The sequence below is a fragment of the Symphalangus syndactylus genome, chromosome 5 (genome assembly GCF_028878055.3).
Source record: "Symphalangus syndactylus isolate Jambi chromosome 5, NHGRI_mSymSyn1-v2.1_pri, whole genome shotgun sequence".
NCBI lineage: Eukaryota > Metazoa > Chordata > Mammalia > Primates > Hylobatidae > Symphalangus > Symphalangus syndactylus.
In genome coordinates this window covers 104,231,691-104,249,657 of record NC_072427.2, presented here as the reverse complement: position 1 = coordinate 104,249,657, position 17,967 = coordinate 104,231,691, and the positions used below count along the sequence as shown (strand labels likewise).

Here is a 17,967-nt window from a genome sequence, read left to right as displayed (position 1 = left end):
AATATTAGTAGTCATAAGGGATATCAGGTGACAAGCAGAAATGCCCCTCTCCACAGATGTGCCAGTGTTATCTGTAGAAATACGGTGCTAAAATTAGAAAAGACTGAACATTTTAATTTATTAGGTAGAGCCAAATAGTCTAAAAGGTTTCACCCACATACTTACCAATAGTTTATGAAAGTTCCTTTTCACCTATCCTTATCATGACAAGGCATAACAGATTTTTAAAAAACTACCAATTGGCCATAATTTTTAAAAAATTACATTTTCATCGGTATTAATCATGAGAAGTTGTTCACCTTTTAATCTACAACTAATTATCAGATATGCATGCATTTTTTTCTATGAATTAGAGCTGTTGTATTTTTGTGAATTAATCAAATGCATCAATTCCTTTGGGTTTTCACCTTAAACTTTTTGTGGCATACAATTTGTATAATGTGAATTTAGAAGATAACAGCATAGGTAAGTCTAATTGGCTACTGGGGTGCTACAATGGATCTTCGCCTATTTATTAACTTTTTAATAAGTTGATTAGTCTCTAAATCAGTAATTCGCAAAGTTTAGCATATATCAATGTCACCTGGACAGCTTGATAAAATATAGATTGCTCAGCCCCATCCCTAGCTTTGCCGATTCAGGAGGTCAGGGGTGGGATCACGGAATGTGTGTTTCCAACAAGTTCCCAGGTGATACCAGGCGATGCTGATGCTGCTAGACTAAGGACCACACTTGGAGAACCGCAGCTCTGAAATATTCCCTGGGCATGGTATTTGCAATACATACTTTATACCTAATAATTTGTTTCAGGACACACAAATGCACATGAGATTTGATACATACTCTCAAAAAGCTAACAATCAGTTAAGTGGTAATTCACTGACATGTACACATCAAAGTAATGTTAGACACATGTAATAGGCCAAGATTGGGGATGGGCATTGTAGGTAGATGGAATAACATAAATAAATGCATCCAGGGCTATGGATATAAGATCAACCTGGCTGGCAAAGGCAGACTCATGAAGGAGATTAATGGGAAAACCTATCTGTTTTGTCTGTCTCAGGTTATTTTGAGGATCAAGTGAAACTTAGAAACAACAACACCAAAAAAGCAAAGTCTGTCATCAAGAAGAATTACTCTGTTGCAACAATATAAACTAAGAAAAAAATAGACAAAATTCCCTGCTGCCTTGGGAGATGACCTCATGATGTGTATCATTTACTTTTAATATATTTATTTATTTATTTATTTATTCATTTATTTATTTATTTTTGAGACGGAGTCTTGCTCTGTCGCCCAGGCTGGAGTGCAGTGGTGTGATCTCGGCTCACTGCAACCTTCGCCTCCCGGGTTCAAGTGATTCTCCTGCCTCAGCCTCCTGAGTAGCTGGGATTATAGGCGCGTGCCGCCATGCCTGGCTAGTTTTTGTATTTTTAGTAAAGATGGGGTTTCACCATGTTGGTCAGGCTGCTCTCGAACTCCTGACCTCGTGATCTGCCCGCGTCAGCCTCCCAAAGTGCTGGGATTACTGGTGTGACCGACCGCCCCGGCCGATGTGTATGATTTAATAGCCAGCAGCAACAGGCCACTAACACGCCATCTGCTAACAGGGGCTCTAGCTATTAACATCCACAGAGCTAAAAACTCTGTATGTCTGATCCCTTGCAAATGGCGAAGACCTGGCTGAGAATTATTATCTCATGCTTTCAGAGAAACCTTTGCTGGTCCTGCACTGAAAAATCTGGCTGCAATAATCACGTGGAAGAAGGTAGGTTTGTTGGCATGGTTCATGGGCTGGCTTATGACTTCTAAGCAGAAGATACAAAATAACATAAAAATCCTGCAACATGCACAATGTAGCTGATATTCATATTCTCTTTATCTTAACAATGACTTACATATTTAAGGGTGTGGCGTCTTTGAGCTTGGGAAGCATCTTATTACTGAGGTACAAATGCTAAAAGAGGGACATTTCTTCTATCTACCACATTTTCAATGAAAAGATGCTGAAGGTGAATAAACACTTCTGCAAACCCAGTTTTAACTTGGCAACAGCATTAAGTAAGTATCACTGGGCACAGAGACACTGGAATAGATTCAGTCTTTAGTCTTATTCATCACATCTGACCTTGGGCACATTACATGGTTTTCCTGAGCCTATGAAATCACGGGGCTGAACAAACTGAAAACTAAGATTCTTTCCTTCACTAATAAATTTCAGCAAATGATAGGAGTAAGAACGGTTGTCTAACGAGACTACCAAATGCTACGAGACGCAGCAACCAACATCCCTTGACCTAATGGATACAGCTTCTTTCTTAACTGTTTATCCAAAGTCTCCCCAAGCAAATTCTAAATTATTCTAAATTATTTGAGTAACAAAGATTGTGCCCTTATACCTGTGACGTGTCTGGCAATGACAAAGAATGTGGAACATGGAAAGCATTTAATATTTATTGAAGATCCTGTGTCCTTATTTCTTCAATCTCCTTGCTATTCACAATGGCAAATGATATGAACATACATATATATATTTATCACGGTAAATATATATAACATAAATCTTACTGTTTTAACCATTTTAAGTGTAAGGCTCAGGGTATTATGTTCACACTGCTGTGCAACTGTGATGGACGATGCATCACGGCCATCTGTCTTCCCCACTGAACTATTTTCAATATTGCCAAATTGAACCTCTGTGCCCTTTAAACACTAACTCCACAGTCCCTCATCCTCTCAGCCCCTGGCAATCACCATTCTACTTTCTGTATCTATGAATTTACTACCCTAGGTACCTCATGTAAGTAAAGTTCCATATAAAACACTTTACAAAATTTGCATGTCATCCTTGCGCAGGGGCAGGTTAATCTCTTTAATCATTCCAATTTTAGTATATGTGCTGCTAAGGCAAGCATCATATATATAATTTTTTTATTTTTTGAGATGGAGTTTCGCTCTTGTTGCCCAGGCTGGAGTGCAATGGCACGATCTCAGCTCACCACAACCTCTGCCTCCCAGGTTCAAGCAATTCTCCTGCCTCAGCCTCCTAAGTAGCTTGCATTACAGGCATGCACCACCACACCTGGCTAATTTTGTATTTTTAGTAGAGACGGGGTTTCTCCATGTTGAGGCTGGTCTCGAGCTCCTGACCTCAGGTGATCTGCCCACCTCGGCCTCCCAAAGTGCTGGGATTACAGGCGTGAGCCACTGCGCCCGGCATTTTTTTTTTTTTCCTCTTTTGAGATGGAGTCTCAGTCTGTTGCCCTGGCTAGGGTGGTGTCATGATCTTAGCTCACTACAGCCTCTGTCTCCTAGCTTCAAGTGATTCTCCAACCTCAGCCTCCCGAGTAGCTGGGATTACAGGCATGTGCCACCATGGCTGGCTAATTTTTTTATTTTTAGTAGAGACGGGGTTTTGCCACGTTGTCCAGGCTGGTCTCAAACTCCTGCCTGACTCGGCCTCCCAAAGTGCTGGGATTATAGGCGTCAGCCACTGTGCCCAGTCTATCATATATACACTTGTGAAAACTTCCAAGACTTCCTTACAAATAAAAGTGGTGACTGAGAACTAAGCCATATACCTAGTGATATCTCAGTGGTGATGATAAAGTTAGTTTTTATTTGACAAAATCTATTTGCTATCAGAATACTATACTTAAAAATCATAAGCTTTAACAATTAAATCGCATGTATAAAAATTTTAGAGAACATGCAGCTATAGCAACTTCAATGCTATACAGGAAGCTGAAGACATAGGTCCACACCTCAATATCTGCCCTCAGGGGATGGGCAGACAAATTTCAATGCCCCCCGAACCAAAAGCAAAGACACAAAAGGCATGTACAAGACAATACAAGTTGTTGCCAAGCACTGTTTCAAAGAAATAAGATTTAACTCATGCTTTTAGGAGCATGTGTAAATACGTAATAATTATCAAAAGACAAACACATTAAACAGGCTTTTTTAAATGCACTATCTGAAGTCAATGAATCCATCAACAGGAGCTGAAACTAAGTAACACCCTGGCCTTGACCCTCTGACCACCTGTTTCAGGCTCAAAGTCCAAAGCCTCTTCACAAATAGTGTTTAGATGCACAGCAAGTCAACATTCCTTTGGCCACGTCTCATAACTTGGAACCGGTTAATAGATGCATTATTTTTGATGAGATAGTATAACTAACCTTCTATGATTTACTTTCTAAAGCAGCCCATAGTGCACACGGCAGGAAAACTGTTAACTAATAATGGCGCTTACTCACAGAATACACGCAAAATTTGTTTCGGAGTTGAACACCAAGAAGCAAATTAACATGCCGTCCAAACTCTGTCTCACATGAAACAAATTCATGTCATTCCCAGTTAGTGTTTGTGGAAACATATTTCAAAATTAATCTCAAAATTGTGGAAACATATTTCAAAATTAATCTCAATTTGGATTCATCTCCATACTCAGGGTGGCAAACATCACTGATTTTTTCCCCTCCTTTTTTAAAAAAAATGAACCTTGAAGGCAGATGCTTGTGAAAAACAGAATAACCAGCCCTTGTTCCAGTCTAAAATCATTGGTTGTTCCCAAGACTCTACAAAAAAAATCAGGACACATCTGCTCTAGTGTTCCATGCCAGGAAGTAGTCCCACAACCACCACTGTGGTCTGACTTCACTTCCCAATCATTTTAATTCGGATTTCTTTTTAGATTTTGTTTCAAATTACAGGGCCATACAAACGAGCTTGGTGAGTTGAGAAAATAACTTTGAAACTGCATTGGATCATCAAAAGAAACAGCAGAGTTTGGCGTGGGAGAGACCCTGCCTCAAGCTCCATCCATTTGGTTGAGGTGCCCACACACGCACAAAAATAAAAGAATGGCATAAAAACAGACAAAAACTACTGACATGTCAATCATCATGGCTTAAGGAAAAGCTCACAAATAATTTCTCTGGAATCTCACCAAAATTTGGAGTAAAAGATGACAGCATGCCAAATGAATTCTCTTGCTACTTCTAAAATACTAACCTTCCTGAATGGGGCCCAAGGTGGAATAATTTCAAGGCAGATATTAGTTCTAGTAGATAAAGTGTTGTTTAAAACCTCATTAACATTATATATAAATATTCCCCAAAGTGATCTACAGATCCAATGCAATCCACACTTTTTTTTTTTTTTTTGCAGAAATGGTAGTGGGGGTGAGAGGGTGAGCAAGACCTTAAAATTCATGTTGTAATGCAAGAGACCCCAGATACTCTAAGTAATATTGAAAAAGAAGAACAAAGATAACGGACTCACACTTGCTGATTTCAAAATTTACTACAAAGCTACAATAATCAAAACAATGTGGTACTACAGTAAGCATAGGCACACAGATCAAAGAACTCAGAATTAAGAAATAAACCCATATTATCTATGGACAATTGATTTTGTGTGATAGTGCCAAGACCATTCAGTGGGGGAAATAATAGTCTTTTTCTTTCTTTTTTTTTTTTGAGACAGGATCTTGCTCTGTTGCCCAGGTGGCATGATCAAGGCTCACTGCAGCCTCAGCCTCCCCAGGCTCAGGAGATCCTCCCGCCTCAGCCTCCTGTGTAGCTGGGACTACAAATAGATGCTATCATGCCTAGATAATTTTTTTGTAGAAATGTGGTCTTGCCATGTTTCCCATTCTGCTCTTGAACTTCTGGGCTCAAGTGATCTGCCCACCTTGGCCTCCCAGAGTGCTGGAATTACAGGCATGAACCACTGCATCTGGCAAGAATAGTCTTTTTCAACCAATGGTGCTGGGACATTGGATATTTATATGCAAAAGAATAAAGTCAAACCCTTACCTCACACCATATATGAAAATTAAAATGAATCAAAGATTTAACTGTAAGAGCTAAAACTACAAAACTCTTAGAAGGTAACACAGGTATAAATGGTTGTAACCTTGTTTTGGACAATGGTTTCCTAGATACAATACCATACTAACTGCCACAAAAGAAAAAACTGGTAAAATAGACCTCTAAATTGAAAATTTTTGTGTGTCAAAAGGATCCTATTAAGGAAGTGAAAATACAACCTACAGAATGGGTAAAATATTTCCAAATAATGTATTTGATAAGAATTTAATAGTATCCAGAATATACAAAAATTCTTACAACTCAATAATAAAGGCAGGCCGAGTGCAGCGGCTCACTCCTGTAATCCTGGCACTTTGGAAGGCAGAGGTGGGCAGGTTGCCTGAGCTCAGGAGTTTGAGACCAGCCTGGGCAACATGGTAAAACCCTGGCTCTACTAAAAATACAAAAATTAGCTGGGTGTGGTGGCGCGTGCCTGTAATCCCAACTACTGGGGAGGCTGAGGCACGAGAATCATTTGAATCTGTGAGGCGGAGGTTGCAGTGAACTGAGATCGTGCTGCTTCACTTCAGCCCAGGTGACAGAGCGGGACTCTGTCTCCAAAAATAAAAATAAAAATAAGAAAGTAAGAAAGGTAAACAACCCAATTAAAAAATGGGCAAAGAATCTGAATGTACATCATTTATTTGAACCGAACAAAATAATCCATAATAAACCATTGCAATCGCATGAAGAAAACACTGTGGTTAATATTAAATTCATCAAATTTCTGCCAGCATCCATTTGGAGCACAATAAACAAGACCAATATACTGCACTGAATTATACATATTAAGGTCAACAATTTGTCTGCCAGAATGGTAGAGAGAGCATTTTTTTTTTTTAAAAAGGAAACATTTTTTACATTCATTATTCCTAGAAAGTGTATTCTTTTTAATATAGCTATAAGGATTTACTTTTTCCTAAAATTATGGAGTAGAAATACATAAAAGAAAGTATCTGTTTGCCAAATGGTAAAACTATAAAAATCATTCAGGAAAACGGATGCTGTATTACATGTGAACTTTTAAAGGTCATTATCAATGACTTCCACAGATCATCTGGATGACATATACACTATATTTACAGATTCCATAATTAAACTCCAAAGCAAGAAAAAGAGAGCTTACCTAATATCACAACCAAAAAAGGCATAGAGAGCTAAATGTATACAAAGCAGTCTACTAGCCACCACTATGGGTGAGTTCAACACCTGAGGTCCGTAACCTCAAGTCTGCAGACAGACCAGTTGGGGACCTAAGGTATGAAGTGTACTGGCATTCACACATTTGTATCTTGCTGTATGGAGACATTTCAACATGGCAGTCCAAATGTCGGAAAACTAGGAGGCTGTCTTAATAGTATACCGTACTTTGCCATTCATTTGACAAAGCATTTTCATTTATAAATGAGTGGTTCTATTTTGAAAGAGAAATTGTCTTGGGTCAAAGATATACATTTAGACACAGGCAGCTAAACTTATAGGCCTCATGTTTGTTAGTTAATAACACTAGGGAAAATATAAATAAGGGGCTCTGAGACTATTATGAAACCAATGGGGGAACAAGGCTTTGGTTGTTGATGATATGTATAAATGTTCTTGGCCAGATGCGGGGGTTCACGCCTGTATTCCCAGCACTTTCGGGGGCCAAGATGGGCAGATCACCTGAGATCAGGAGTTTGAGACCAGCTTGGCCAACATGGTGAAACCCTGTCTCTACTAAAAATACAAAAAAATTAGCCAGGTGTGGTGGCAAGTGTCTGTAGTCTCAGCTACTTGGGAGGCTGAGGCAGGAAAATCACTTGAACCCGGGAGGCGGAGGTTGCAGTGAGCCGAGATCGCGCCACTGCACTCCAGCCTGGGTGACTGAGCAAGACTCCACCTCAAAAAAAAAAAAAAAAGTTCTTATGGCCAAATACTTAAGTCAGCTGTAAACTATTAAATCTATATATATTTAAAAGTCATTTCTTATGAAAAACAAAGTCACACCTATGTTCTTAGAACAAAGTGACAGCTCTCTCTCTTTATTTGCTTTTATGATTTTTTTTTGATGTTCATCCTTGGCTAACAATTACACATAAGGATACTTGAAATTCTCAATAGCATTACATTTCTATTTTGTTGGACTGGGAAGTGCTATAAATATTCTCTTTTAAACCTAGTCTACTTTGGACTCACTAAACCCCCAAATCAACAGGCTTATTAGAAACAGAATATGGAAACACTGTCTTTGAAATAACCATGCTGCATTTTTCCTGAAGAGTGGAACATTTTATCAAGAGGCCACAGTAAAATTGTAATAAAAAATAAGCATCCTTTCATTATTGCGAATTTCTTGATTCCCCGCCACATCTTTCAATCTTACCCCATTCACTATGGATTTATTCAGCCAGAGATCTTTCTCGCATCTGGTTTATAGTAATTCATGTTTTTATTAACTTTGAATGCTAGAAGAAAAAAACATGGGTATGAAACAATTATGCCTTTGTTCCCTCTTTATTTCCTACTGCCTTTCTCATAAATTGGTTGTTATAGCATTCTGTAAAACAGCCATCTCTGAAAAGAGCTACATTTTTAGCCTTGAGGTAGCTGCAAAGAGAAGCACACTTCGATAAATAACCTCAGTGCCAATACAAAGAGTAGAATAGAATCCTTTTAGCAGAGATTTAAGGAAGATTACAAAGGACAATAAAACACCAATCATTTTTAAATAACAATTTGACAAAGCAAAGGTTGAAGGGATGAAGGGATTCTGCCCTTTTGAAGGATTAAAACATAATTAAAGCAGAATATGAACATTGAAGAGGAGCCATATTTTCACTGAAATAATGATTCCATCGTTTGTTGAATGAAGAAAATATTAATGAAGACCTACATAGTGATTTAAAAGAGAGGAGATTTTATCTCTATATAAACAATGCCTGAGGCCATTCTTTGCAAGAGATCTTCATAATCTGCCTGAAAATAACTTTTTTTTAAATAAAAACATTAATAAATGACTGAGCCTGGGAACTTGCAAATAATAATTAAAATTGAATTAAAAAATGAAATTATAAAATAAAACACGGGCCTTTTATAACACAACTAACAGGACACTTGAAAATTCACACTTATTTGTCACGTGAATAGCTTCAGACTGTGGCTGGCGGTCAAACAGGACAGCATAATTAAATCAAGTGTCAATGTGTGTGAACTGGGTAGATGACCAAATAGCAGAGGGTCAGGGTACAAAAAAGGACCATGTTGTAAAATTTTATTAATAACGGTCCTCAGAACCCTGATTTATGCTATGTTATCTTGGCCACCCACATCCATTTAGTTGACTTGATCAATCACAGCTTTAGAGGATGCTGTGGCCTAGGAAAGAAATTTGTTTTGTGTGGCGCTTATGCTAGATGTCAAGGAAGGAGTTTTGGGCAGGTCTTTAGGGTAATGGAGGAGCGCACTTGATCAGTCCAAGTTAAGGAGCGTCTGCCTTTTTATCCTGGGGACTGGCTTCAACCTTATATTTATAATTACTAATATCTAAAAAGTACCAAGGTCCCTGCTGGATCTTGCGGAGGCAAGGATGACCAACATATATCTGGAGGAGTTCACAGGATGGAGGGTTGGTAGAGATATAAACAAATAATTTACTCCAAGTTAGAGTATGGTATTGGAGGCGGATACCCAGTGCTTTCACACTGAGGTTAAGTAGGGGAAAATTCTACTTCAGAGAGAAAAATAGGTAGCAGAAAGAACACAGATTTTGGACTTCTGGCAGGTCTTGGCTTCCACCCCACTTTCATCACTTTACTATCTGGGCTGGGCAAGTTGGTAAACTCTCTTAGGTTCAATTTCTTCAACTGTAAACTGGGGATGCTATCACTGAATTTCCCAGTATCTTCACTAGCCCATATGCTGCCTTTGTGTGAAATACAAGAAAGCCCCACTTCCAGTAGGTGTGCACAATGCCAGAGGGCTTGGCTCCTTGAGTGGGATGTAGAATAAATTATCAGCCTCCACTCTTACCCTAAACCACCTGCCACTGCCACATCACTATATGGGGGTCCTGTACCTCAATGGGGAACATTCATAAAGAAAGAACCTGACCATCAGCATTATCACAAATAGGCACTCATTAGTTGGTTACATGGTTGTCACTCAAATGCCAGCTCTTTTCTCTGTTCTCTATGCAAATTAGAAAGGGTTTATAGGACTTGGGCATTTTACTTGAATCTTGAAAGGTGCAACTTTTCAAGCAAGGAAAAACCACAAGCAGCTTTTTTTTTTTTTTCTTTTTTTCTGGAGACGGAGTTTCGCTCTTGACGCCCAGGCTGGAGTGCAATAGTGCAATCTTGGCTCACTGCAACCTCTGCCTCCCGAGTTCAAGTGATTCTCCTGCCTCAGCCTCCTGAGTAACTGGGATTACAGGTGCCTGCCACCATGCCTGGCTAATCTTTCTATTTTTAGTAGAGATGGGGTTTCACCATGTTAGCCAGGCTGGTCTTGAACTCCTGACCTCAGGTGATCCACCGCTGCCAGCCTGCAGCTGTTTGTTTTGTTTTGTTTTGTTTTTTGTTTTTAAGGGAACTTGCGTAGTTCCGAAAAGGAGGAATTGAAGTGGGAGGGGGCCAATGTGAGACAAGAGGTAGGGTGACTGGCTGGAAGTCTAATGACACTGATGAGAGGACAGGATCTCAGGTAAGTAGTGGATGTGAAGAGATTTCACATGAACACAGAAGGCCGAACATACAGGACTTGCAACTGATAAGAAATAATGGGTGAGAGAGAAGAAGGCATCATGGATAGTTCAGGCCAACCAAGAGAACTCAGAATAGAGTGTGTAAAACAAGTAAATTTCCAGAAGGACATGAGTCTTATACACACTGATTGCAGGTTCAGAGGCACATGGGATATTTGGGGTCTGGAATATGGCACTGGGATTCAGTACGCTGGCTGTGGCTAGACCTATGAATTTGGGATTCACTGAAGTTAGTGGGAAAGTAGCATAAACAGACAGGATGCCTCAGGGAAGCACAATGGAAGATAAAAGGGCCAGGGCCAGAACTCACAAGCATGATGAACCCTATGCTCTGGTCACAATTTACTGCTCACAAATTTGATGCCAATTTTCCCCTTCACCCATAGCATTCCTTCTTTCTCAGCATGACTCCATTCTTCCTCATTCTCACCCATAAAAGAGAATTCTAATTGGAAGCATAATTTACTGAAGCAGATATACCTCTCCCACTAAAGATACTGGCAATTCCCCAGACTGGTGAAAACCTCTTATCCATAAAGCACCTGTTACCATTATTTAAACCATTGTATCTCTCTACAGATGTTTGACTGCATTAAACACATCCTCATTGCTTGCATTTATAAGCACAAACTTTTCTACAAAAGGCATGCATTTTTAGGGACTTTAAAATTTTCTCCTTTTGCCAGTGTCTCTGAATTTTAGTATCCTATTTGTACTGAACTGACTCCAAATCTAAAATTTGACTATATACAGAAATAGCAAATAAATGCAACTCAGACTAATGACAAAGCATTTAATCAGAGAATATTAGAAAGACTACAAGATATAACCTGGAAAAAAAATCTATGAAGAACCTATTGAGAAAGTAAGCTAAAAGCGACACTTTTTCTTATGAGAAATTTCAAACACTTACAAAAGTAAAAAGAATAACATAAGGAACCTCTAATAACATTTGGCTTAAGCAATTAGCACCCCTGGCCAATCTTGAAGTGTCAACCATATTCCTACTAAAAAGTGAGGTATTGTTTTAAATGTTCCTTCAAATGAAAAAGGACTATAGATGACAACTAGGTTCAACCCAGAAAAGCTATTCTCCCCAGTGAACCACTTCTGTAGCTTTGCCACTAGGAGCTCAGACAGTGTACAGGGTTCATTACTTCTCTTTCTATAGAGAACAGTCATTTAAAAATGGAAGCACCCAGGATTCCAAATGAAAGGTTTTTAAAAAAGATTATCTTTCAGAATGTGGCATCTGGTATATTTAGAATGATACATATGTCATTATTTAAAAAAACTCAGCCATTAGGTTGGATTAAGAGCATATCACATCTATGTACACACACACAGACACACACATTAAGAGCATATACGTAGTATGTTCTTAATCCAACCTAATGGCCGTTTTTGTTTTCCTTTTTACAGAAAAAGATTCCATGATACTAATTATCTAAATATCCTCCCTGTTACTGAGATTTGAAGTTTATTGTGCTGCCCTATTCTTTGGCATTTCGTAATACTCAAAATATCTGAACCACCATCTGTTCTGTGGAAGTGTGACTAATTAGTGGCTAATGTTTTCAGTAGTATAGTGCCAAATAAAAAGTTCTAATAATTCAATTATAAAGAGTCAACAATAATTGCTGGGTGAGGGTGGAATATTGGTCATCAACTTTTTAGTCCTTTGTAATGGCTTATTTCCCTATAGTTTGGTATTACCTATGCCACTTCAACTGAACTCACATGTGATGATAGGCTTAAGATAGCTATTAAAAAAAAAAAACATGTTATCTAGAAGATTTTAGCTTCAGTTCATTAAGACTGATAAATTATTTGATTTCGTACCTTCTACAACTTTTTGGAAAACTTCTTTACACTTATTTAATATACAGTATTTTACAGGTTCCTTACTGATGTCTATTCTCCAAGTATACCTGAAAAGTATATTCGTTTGCTAAAGACACTTGAATCAGTGAAAAATTAATTGGAAATCTCTGTTCTCAATTCATGGTGTAGACTAAAAATTCCACCTCCACTATCTTCATAAATTCTTGCTCAACACTGAGTTGCTCCTTCTGAACAAAAGCTTGGCACACTATGAAGTTGCTTTTTTTCTTTTCTTTTTTAAACAGAGAGGGGGTTTCACCATGTTGGCCAGGCTGGTTTTGAACTCCTGGCCTCATGTGATCTGCTCGCCTTGGCCTCCCAAAGTGCTGGGACACTGCATCTCCCTGACATATGAAGTTTCTTTTGCAAGTTATGTAGCTCAAAGTATAATTTCAGATTCCGTCCATTAATGGGCAGTACTGAACAGAATATCATCACCTGACACATGCCAAGTATTTCACAGCAATACAAACAACATTTACAAGACCGTATAAGTCAGGAAAGAAGGAGCAGAATAACACTGGCATAAAATGGAAAAAGTGAGGGCCAGCTGTTCCCTTGAGCAGTATTTCAGGCACTTCAAAGTCGTGTAATGGGTACATCCATCTACAACATCCTAGGTGCTCTGATTCCAGATGATAACCTGTATCTATTTCCAACCCAATTAACAAAGGGGAGGATTCTTTATGGGGAAGGATATGCCAGATACATACTGCTTATATGTTGGTAGACTACACACTAAATCTCCAGTATAGGTACATATGCTTATGTTGAAAGATGCACCAACATAATTGTCATCTATGTACCTTTGTGAAGTAAACAGTTATGGGCATTTTGGCAGTTGACAGAAACTCATGTGATATTTTACTCCCTTTCCAAGAAAAACAGAAATAAGAGACCTTAAATGAAATCATTAGTCATTAGGAAAGTCATTAGGAAAACTAGGGACATAAAAGATAGTGGGCACACAAGGTCAGATTCCTGGTTTTGATAATGGACAATAGTTATGCAAGACGTCACTGGTAAGGCAAGTGGGTGATGGATGCATGGGACCTCTCTGTACTATTTTTCCAGGTTCTTGTGAGAGTATAATTATTTCAGAATATAAGTTTAATAGCCCGCTATCTTTTAAGTTTAAACAATGATGTGGTTCAGAGAACACTCATGGCTTCCCCACTCCACCATCAAAGAGATTTGTGACTTACTGAATGTAACAATAACCTCAAAGTCAGAAGTCACAGTTATGTGTTTTGGCTGTGTTACTTAGAATGCATGTGACACAGGCCAGTAAGTTACTCAAATTTTAAGTTTGAGCTTTTTCATTTGTAAGATGGAACAATCATGACACTCAAAAGATGAAGAATGAGTTTTTTTCCTCCATTAATTGTAAAGTACCAAAGTGTCATAATTTGAGAGCCATAACAAGATTGGGCAAATTAGAAAAAAATGCTGCCATGTATAATTCAATAACAAGTGTCCAATTATTATAAAACTATACCCTAAGTCAGGCGACATTCCTCCAGTCTTACAAGTATGGTGAGGTAAGAACTGATTCAATTGCTAAGGCTAGAAAGCTAGTTCCATCCTGACAGTTTCATCGTAAAAGGCAACCTGTTCTATTAACTTCCATATTCCTCAAACAGATAACTCACTTCCTCAATTTTCCTCTGGGGGAAAATACATGTCCACGTGCAGCATCAAAAGAACAGCTTACTTACCAACTTCATCCTGAATCTCCTCGGCCACTGCAGGCACGTTGTAGAGCAGGGAGAGAGACTGATTCATGCGCTCGTAAATCACACGGAGGTGTGTCATAACCTGCATCAAAGGATGACAACGCCAGGTCAGCAATGTCTGGGGCAGGAATGGTTATTTTTCTTAGCAAGCACTGCAGGTAGATACAAACTTCCAAAATAAAACTGACAAACACTGCTACTGCTAAAAGGTTTAATTAAAAGGGCAACTTTATTTTTCTTGTTCTCCTATTTCTGTTCTCTAACTTTTGAGCTCAGGTTTAAGACTTATCTTTAAGCTTACCATTATCTTGTAAGCTTATAACAGCCAATTAAAAAGGCCACCTCTGCCAACTCTGATTCCTAATACTGAGGCTCTCTAAACAGACCCTGATGCCCTAAATACATTTATTTGCAAATTTCCCCATAGAAAACAACATATTTCAATTTGATTGGCTATTTCATGCTAACTATATATATATTTTTAACTCTTCCATTCAAGAAAATGTAAAATTTCAGATTTCCTAAGGTAGATCCCAGTTTTCAGCCTTTGGGAACCGGGGAGTATAAAATACATTACTACTGGGCTTCACTTAGGCTTACATTAAATCTCAATATTGCGGTAGGTTTATGATGCCATACTTTAGTTGAGCCAGTTTTCAAGGTTTTAGTTTATACAACTTTTGTTTTCCTCATTTTAGTCATTGGTTTTAATCAGTTCCTTAGCAGTTAGCAGTAGACTGTTAAGATTTTTACATTTCTTGTTATTTTCATAACTCAGAAAATGTCAAACCACACACTGCTCTAAGACAAGCTTCTAGAATTTACCAGAAGTTAAACCGTGCCATATAGAAACCACCTATAGGTGCTTGGAGAATGCCTGGGATCCTGTCACCAACCCAAGAAGCAAGAATCCTGGATTGTCAAAGCTGCAGAAGATGATTAGACCCCGCGCTTACCTGGGACCGGATCTGAGCAGCTTTCTTGGGATCTACCATACGCACATGCTCGAAATGCTTTAGGGTGTGCTGTCTGTCTTTCTGTTCTGCGCGGACATACTTCTTTAGCATATTGAACACGTGACGAGGCTGTGGGAGGAAAACGAAAAACTCTTTTTCAAGTTTGTGCAAAACACTGCTTCTTCCATTGGCGCTGGGTTAGAGGTTCCACTAATGCATCCGGTGATGTGAACGCACTGGGAATCATCTTTCTGCAGGTCTCCCTTCTAAACACTTCTACTCCTTTCTTAATGGGCAATTACTTAGATCGGCTGCCTTTCACTTCCACAAGAGCATTTAGCATTCTCGACATATATGATGATTGTCCTCCTTACTCAACATTTTCTTTTTAAATAGGAGTATTCTGCTATAGAAAGAGAATAGATTTGAGGTCTGTCAGGTTAAGTTAGGTCCTTCTCTTTTCCCACTCAAGTATACAGGGGCATATGTGAGACTACATTGCTACGTGCACATTCTGAAGACCAAAGGTAACGTCACACAGATAATCCCATCACCAGTAACATGTAATATACAATAATCAATATGAGAAAAACAGGAAATTTAACCACAATTTTGTAAGCCAAGGAGTAACTGAGCTGTAAGAGACATTATGTTTTTTAAATAGTTTAAATAAGAAAAATAAGAGTTTAAATAAGAGTTTAAATAAGAGTTTAGATAAGAGTTTAAATAAGAAAAATAAGAGTTTAAATAAGAAAAAAAAAAAAGCACTTCAATTAAAAAAGTAAGGATTGCTTTGGGAGTCTAAGGCAGGACGATCACTTGCAGCCAGGAGTTTGAGACCGGCCTGGACAACATTACAAGAACCTGTCTCTACAAGAAAATTTTAAAAATTAGCTAGGTGCAGTGACACACGCCTGCAGTTCCAGCTACTTGGGAAGCTGAGTCAGGAGGATTGTTTGAACCCAGGAGGTTGAGGCTGTAGTGAGCCCTGATTGCACGACTGTACTCAAGCCTGGGAAAGAGAATAACAGCCTGTCTTTTAATTTAAAAACAAAAACAAACAAAAAAACTGTAAGAACTGTTTTTCATCATAATTTCTGTAAGATATTTTGTCCTAAAAGGACTGTCACCAACAAGCAGGTGCACCAGGATGCTATGGCCCCAGGCTGGCCTTGGCATTACTACTTCAAGCTAAATTTCAATTTAGAGAAGGTGCAGGTTATTTCTGATAACCAACATCTGGATCTCCCTTTTTCTTCTCCTATCACCACAAACAGCATTATGTTCCCACTAATTATTATTATTATTATTATTCTTTGAGATGGAATCGCGCTCTGTCTCCCAGGCTGGAGTGCAGTGGTGCAATCTCGGCTCACTGCAACCTCCGCCTCCTGGGTTCAAGTGATTCTCCTGCCTCAGCCTCCTGAGTAGCTGGGACTACAGGCACGTGCCACCACACACAGCCAATTTTTTTGTATTTTTAGTAGAGACGGGGTTTCACCGTGGTCTCGATCTCCTGACCTCGTGATCTGCCCGCCTTGGCCTCCCAAAGTGCTGGGATTACAGGCATGAGCCACCGCGGTTGGCCAATTAATTATTCATGTTAACATACGTTTAAAAATAAACACGAAAGCCTTGACTTTTCCCATCTATGCAATTCAGATGGCAGTATCTTTCAGATAGTATTTGCAGATTAAATGTGTTCAGTGATAGTTACCCAGCATGATGCACAGTCCATTGCTGATACTCAATACACATTTATTTCTTTCACTCAGGCCTCATCTATAAATCATTGACCCCTTTCTTTCCTCTAAGTAATAAGAGTTCAATGTGTATTGACTGCTTCTGAATGAGACAGTATATTAAATGCTTTTTGCTGGTAACTCATCAAATCTTCATCTCATCTCCCCACCTTATTGGTGAAGCATGAAGCACAAAGGAGATTGTGGTTATGTAGGCTACATCCCTGGCCCATGATTACACAGCTAGTTAGTGTTAGATTGAGAATGGGTTAGTCTCACTGCCTGGCTCCAGAGCCTCTTCTCCTAATCACTTTGTGATCTGGCCCTTCAAGGAGAATCTAAAATGGACCAAGCTTTAGATAGTTCTACAAAGCAACTTACAAAGTTAAAAACAGGCCAGGCGCGGTGGCTCACGCCTGTAATCCCAGCACTTTGGGAGGCCGAGGCAGGCAGGTCACGAGGTCAGGAGTTCCAGACCAGCCTGGCCAACATGGTGAAACCCTGTCTCTACTAAAAATACAAAAATTAGCCGGGCATGGTGTTGGGCGCCTGTAGTCCCAGCTACTTGGGAGGCTGAGGCAGAATTGTTTGAACCCGGGAGGCGGAGGTTGCAGTGACCTGAGATTCCACCACTGCACTACAGCCTGGGCGACAGGATGAGACTCCGTCTCAAAAACAAACAAACAAACGAAAACAAAGTTAAAAACAAAGAAATAAGTGCATGGTTAGAAAAGACAGTCTGTTCCAGGAGTACCTGCCTGACTTTCTAGTTCTTGTGAGTGCAGATAATATTCTGTGGGCCATGCTAACATCGGCTCCTTTAAGTGTGCAGAAGGTTCAGATTTAGCTGTTCAGTCTCTCAATTACTGTCCTGGGTTTCTGGAGTTCCATTATTCTTTAGCTAATGCATAAAATTATTTAGCTAATTATTAAGCTAATGTGTGGGGAGAAGAAATAGCAAGATAGGAATGTCCTCTATCAATGTGGATAAAGGATTAGGATTACTGGGAAGTGATTCAAGGTATTAAA

General features: G+C 39.1%; 1 protein-coding gene and 1 non-coding gene across 8 annotated transcripts in view; both read right to left on the bottom strand.

The window, feature by feature from the left end:
* Positions 1-17,967, bottom strand: part of APP (amyloid beta precursor protein) — a 286,082-nt gene that overhangs the window by 54,267 nt on the left and 213,848 nt on the right. For all 7 annotated transcript variants that reach the window (XM_055279350.2, XM_055279351.2, XM_055279348.2 and 4 more), the window contains 2 exons: positions 15,197-15,325; positions 14,223-14,322 (listed from right to left, as the gene is read on the bottom strand). In XM_055279350.2, the coding sequence (XP_055135325.1) occupies positions 14,223-14,322; positions 15,197-15,325 (229 nt within the window). The remainder of the gene's footprint in view (positions 1-14,222; positions 14,323-15,196; positions 15,326-17,967) is intronic.
* Positions 2,814-2,918, bottom strand: LOC129483641 (U6 spliceosomal RNA). Its single transcript, XR_008658153.1, has one exon. It is a non-coding gene; the product is annotated as a U6 spliceosomal RNA (small nuclear RNA).